We start from the raw sequence: 5743 nt of genomic DNA on the forward strand, positions 1-5743 counted from the left end.
GATGAGTTTTGATTGGCTACAACATGCTTTTTTGATGGTCACCATTCTCATGCTGATTCTTTATGTCTGTTACTTTTTATCTGATTATGCCAAAAATGCCTAATCTTATATTGTTTACTGTGTTGACATAATAAACAAAGAAAACCTAACTCAGTTATTCAGGTCACTACACAATGATTATTTCAAAACATAGTCAACACCACATGATCACCTTTTCTCTGGTTTATCTGGCTGTTACAACTCAAAGCGAACTAAATTTAATGTTAAAAATTTAAGAGTCAAGATCCCAACTAATGCAAACACTGACCACTATAATGATGAGATTAAAATTTAGATTTTCTCCTTTGGTGTCTTTAATAATGGTCAATCTTCACTTAATTAATCACCTAATTATCTCATTAACGTTAACTCTGCTTCAGTGTTACTTTAACACTGCTTCAGTGTTTATATGAGTCCACACTCAGAGTGTTAAATTAACACTGGTAATTTTGCTGTGTTGACACATTTAGTCAGTGATTGAAGAAAGGGGCAGTTTGTATTCTAAATAAAGTATTTATTGTACAAAACATGATCAAACAGATACAAGGAAAGAAATAATGATGAAGTTTTCGTATTTGCATGAAAACCAAACTACTTCATAATTTCTCTACACAACATAAAGAGTGGTTGAACCTGACTAAAATAAGTAGGTAAATCTTCAAAGTAACGAGTCTGTCATCGCTATATAATGTAATTTACAAGTCACATTTTTTTTCTCCAAATACTGTATGACAAAAACACTGAGAACATTACATTATACAGAAGTTTCGAATTGTACGACTTAACAGGGTGATGGCTTGTGATCTCCATATCATATTTTCCATTCTTTGTGTCCTTAAAGGACCTTAATATAGAGACCCTGTGGCATTTTTCAAGACTTGTACATCATTCAAGTAATAATGTTCTAAAAATCATTGACAGAACTGAAATGGCAAGAGTAAAAGCAATTACATGCATTTGTATTTTGACCATACATATAGAGGATTTTGGCTCTTTTCAGATGTTATAAAACTTGTCCATTTTAATTTCATAGCAAGGTTTCAAACTGTTCTGATGAGGTAGTTTTTACTCTTTTTTTGTGAATGATTTAGTTTTTAATAGAGATAATTAACTGTGGCCCATATAACCTTGGTTCTGCTGTGAACCTATTTAGAAATGTTAATTTCTAGTTAATACTAAATTCGGGTAATCTGCATTCTCGTGCATATCCACTTTTTTTTAAGCCATGATTTTTTTTTTGCCAAAACCTGCCTTTCAAATCAGATGTAATCTAGAATGTAAAGGCTTTATATAGTTCAGTTTTGTGGATTTAGTAGTATAACAAAACAGCTATATAAAACTTAAGGCGTAGGTCAGTTTTGAAATTTTTAGAAATGGTTCGTTTTAGATTGGGCCAACAACTGGTCTCTGCTTCAGCAGAAAGATTTCAAAGGCATAAAGACAGATATGATGGGTGGACTATCCCTTGTGTAAACTATTTAGACCTTATTTAGCTATTAAAATCCATCTACAAGTTCTTGTGCTTGAAAAGGCCAAATAGAAATGGAGACATCACTTTTATTGACATTTTATCTTATTATTTTAATACTGTAAGGTTGCTTTGACACAACTTGTATTGTAAAAAGCGCTGTATAAATAAACTTGACTTGACTTGACTTGACATCAACATAATTCCTCTTGCCATTTACTTCCCATAGTGCAAAATTTATTGTTGGTAAGTAGAGTGCCCAAAATGATCTTTTATACCCTTCAGCACCATCCCACTGCCATCCTTTGTGTCGTTTTCTCTTTGTGACAAATACATATATTACTTAGATTTAATGTAAGAAGGCTCCTCTTTTATCCAACATTTTAGTGCTTTTGTTTTCAACAAAGGGACATATTTGAGAAATAGAAAAAGATTTCTATTCTACTGTACCTCTCCCTCTCTCCATCCTTTGCTTTTTCAGCACTCTCAAAGTTTACTGTACTATTTAAGTTTGATAAGGGACAGGGAATGATATTTGATTAAATAAAACTAAAGTTAAATCAAATGACTTCTCTTTAAATTGCAGAGTGTCTAGGTCTACACCTGATATAGTACTGCTGTGATCCACAGTGACATCTGTTTTTTTTTTTTTTATTAATGTAAATAAATGTGCCAACATAGTGACTTATATGTAACTGTGTTCAGTACAACTGCATATAGCTATGAACATGTATCATTTTGGTTTACCTTAACACTGATTTATTGATAACAGCATGTTGAGGCAAAGTTTAGGTAAGCAAAGTAAACAATTCTGAAAATAACATATGTAAATTTAAAGTTCATGGGAAACATTATTTTTTTACACAAATTACAATTAAATTTGTGTGTGTGTGTGTGTGTGTGTGTGTGTGTGTGTGTGTGTGTGTGTGTGTGTGTGTGTGTGTGTGTGTGTGTGTGTGTGTGTACCTGGTATTCATCACGTTGTGGGGACCAAATGTCCCCACAAGGATAGGAATACCAGTAGATTTTGACCTTGTGGGGACATTTCTCAGGTCCCCATGAGGAAACAGGCTTATAAATCATGCACAATTAGTTTTTTTTTTTGATGAAGTAAAAGTGTGCACAATCTCCTGTGAGGGCTAGGTTTAGGTGTAGGGTAGGTGTAGGGCCATAGAAAGTACGGTTTGTACAGTATAAAAACCATTACGCCTATGGAATGTCCCCATAAAACATGTAAACCCACACACACACACACACACATGGTGTGTGTGTGTGTGTGTGTGTGTGTGTGTGTGTGTGTGTGTGTGTGTGTGTGTGTGTGTGTGTGTGTGTGTGTGTGTGTGTGTGTGTGTGTGAGACACCACTTCTTCACCACTTCCACTTCTTTTTCAATAAATAATGTTTTTATTTTTGTATTTAATTAATTAATTATAAAATTTATTTATCATTATTGTTATTATTATTATTTTATGATGATGTTATCCATCACAGATGCTCAAACACATGAACAGTACTACATCATAAATTCCTATGTCTAAAATAAATGGTTATGTTAATTTTCTCCATAAAAGTAGTGAAAAAAATAGAAATGTGTTCTTTTCATTTTCATGAGTGAAAAGAGGATCAAACTATTTATAAAAGGGTGCCTAAACTATTTGGACAGTCCTACCATAGTGGAGCAGCTTTAGTGTAGGGGACGGGGTCCTGTCATGATTTCTTTAATGCATAACAGTAGCATTGAAGTACAATAAAAATACATGTAGGAAATCTAGAATAAGTCTTAGTATACTGGTTTAAACACTTTGGACTCAATGTCAAAATCTTTCTCACAAAGATGCATATATATATATATATATATATATATATATATATATATATATATATATATATATATATATATGCACATATATATGCGCGCACACACACACACACACACACACACACACACACACACATATATATATATATATATATATATATATATATGCAAATAGAAACTATACAATAATATTATACTTTCATAAATGATAGAACAACACTAACAACTTCACAAATTAATGACTTTTTTGTCTTATGTTTGATTTTGCACTACATTTTTATATCATCCTCCTTTCTGACACTGTCCCTTTACCAGCTGTAATTCAACACGTTTCCAGAATCAAGTTTTTTTTTTCTATTTTCACTGAATGTGTAATACTGCCCAAAGCAAAGTCATAGACAATAAGAGACAAATAATAGACAATAAGAATATATTTCAGGGAGATTTTGGACCTGAATCTCAGAACTACATCAAAAATAAAAACCAAGAAACCAAGTCTTGTTGTAACAAAATGTTGGTAGAACTAAAATTCAGATTCAAATAATAAAGTGAGAAATTAGGATTTATTAGGATCCTGGACCTAAGAGGGTTCTGTTTTACTTATGAAAGAAACTACAAATGTGTTTTTTTCTCTGTACATTATGTAGTATTCTTTCGTGGAATGTAAGGAATTTGCAGACACTTGCAGGTGCTAGACTGCATCCCTAACACCCTCCCTCCATCACCTCTTCAACCAAACTGCATAATTCTATGAACAGCCACAACGGTCCACCACCATTCCTGGGATTTTGCCATGGATTATCTGCTGTTTATCATTGAAGTAGAGCATGTTTATCGGCGACATCTTTGTGGGCGTGCAGCATGGCCCTGCCGAGCCTCTAGGATTGGCATGCTGAACCAGATGAGTATGTGGGTACTTCTGCATGAACATGTACTCACACTGGCCTGAACAGTAGTTTGCCTTGTAACGTTTGGGTGCAATAATCCAGTCCCAGCCAAAGGCTTCAAAGTCCACTGTGAGCGGGTAGCGACAACAGCGAGATTCTGTGGAGTGCTCATCACAGTCAAGACCCAGATTTCTCCGTGAGCGCTTGGTTGTTTCAAGAACCTTGACCTCCAGGAATGGCTGCTGGAGATTAGGGGAGGAAGAAGGCATACAGAGATGGGTCAAGCACCTCGTATAAACAGCAGTCCCAAATGCATCTCAAGTAATCATTTGTGAGAATGTGTGTTGACATTTAGGAGCTATCAGCAAATAACACTTAAGTCATAATAGCATTACCAGCAGTAACATTTCAGTGTTTGATGAACAAAATGATAACTAAAAAATGGATTTAGAAATAGCCATTTGTAATATTAAGAATGTACTGTATATTATTTTAAATGTAAATTTATTTAAATTTATTTTAAAAACATAAAGTCAAAAAGTTTAACCTTTTGTTCAGTACAGCGATTATTGTTTCCACTATAGCAGTATTTTTCTTGTAGCAGGTCTAAGGGTCCTTACCAGTCCTTCCTCTCCAGGCCGCAGAGACGTCACAGCCAGGTCATTGCCACTTTCATCATAAGCATTTATATCAATGCCCCAGTTTGTGTGTGGCTGCTTGAACCAGTTCTGCAACACATGCTTGAAATCAATGCTCTGCCAGTGACCAGCTTGCGAACTGAGCTCAATTTTGAGTGACCGGATGCGGATGTGTCGGCTTCCCTGCTCAGTGATAGGTTTAAGGCGAAGGATCTGCAGGTAAACAGTGGAAGTTTGCTGTAGTGGCCGCAAATAAACCCACAGCTGGGCTTTCAGGACCTTGGTAAACATCAGTTTTGGACTGAACTTGAAGAAACAACAGCTGGGTTTCCCATCCACTTGCACCAGAGGTTCAGCTGAAAGAAAAAAAATGCTACTTAGCACCAAAACTCTGGAACAATCTACCTAGCGTTGTTTTGGAGGCAGACATTGTCAGTTTAAATCTAGATTAAAGACCCATCTATTTAACCTCGCTGACACACAACACACTAATACATTTCTATTATTCAAATCAGTTTAAGGATTGTTAGGCTGCATTGATTAGGTCAACTGGAACTGGAAACACTTTCTATTACACCCGTTGCACTTGCTACATCATAAGAAGAATGGCATCTACGCTAATATTAGTCTGGTTCATTCTTATTCCAAGGTCACTGTAGCCACCCAGATCCAGTCTGTATCCAGATCAGATGGCCACTGCAATCACCCAGATCCAATCCATTTCCAGTGCAGCACCTGAAGACCTCGACAGCCCTGAATGTCAGTGGAAACCATGACAACTACATGAGCCCCAGAGACATATCCCCAGAGAAGACCACATCACCTAGACAGCTGTCGGCACAAGACCACGAGAACCAGTCCTCTGCACAGTCTGACTTTGTTGCAGCCAGGA

The 5743-nt window shown here is 35.8% G+C and overlaps 1 protein-coding gene across 1 annotated transcript; it reads right to left on the minus strand.

The window, feature by feature from the left end:
• Positions 1-3600: 3600 nt before the first annotated feature.
• On the minus strand, positions 3601-5281 carry gdf11 (growth differentiation factor 11). Its single transcript, XM_073825526.1, has 3 exons — positions 5257-5281; positions 4834-5207; positions 3601-4455 (listed from the first exon to the last, which is right to left on the minus strand). Exons 1-3 carry the CDS (start codon positions 5279-5281, stop codon positions 4075-4077), a joined length of 780 nt encoding a protein of 259 aa, XP_073681627.1. The 3' UTR covers positions 3601-4074.
• Positions 5282-5743: the final 462 nt, after the last annotated feature.

Source organism: Garra rufa, chromosome 20, assembly GCF_049309525.1.
Source record: "Garra rufa chromosome 20, GarRuf1.0, whole genome shotgun sequence".
Taxonomy (NCBI): Eukaryota; Metazoa; Chordata; class Actinopteri; order Cypriniformes; family Cyprinidae; genus Garra; species Garra rufa.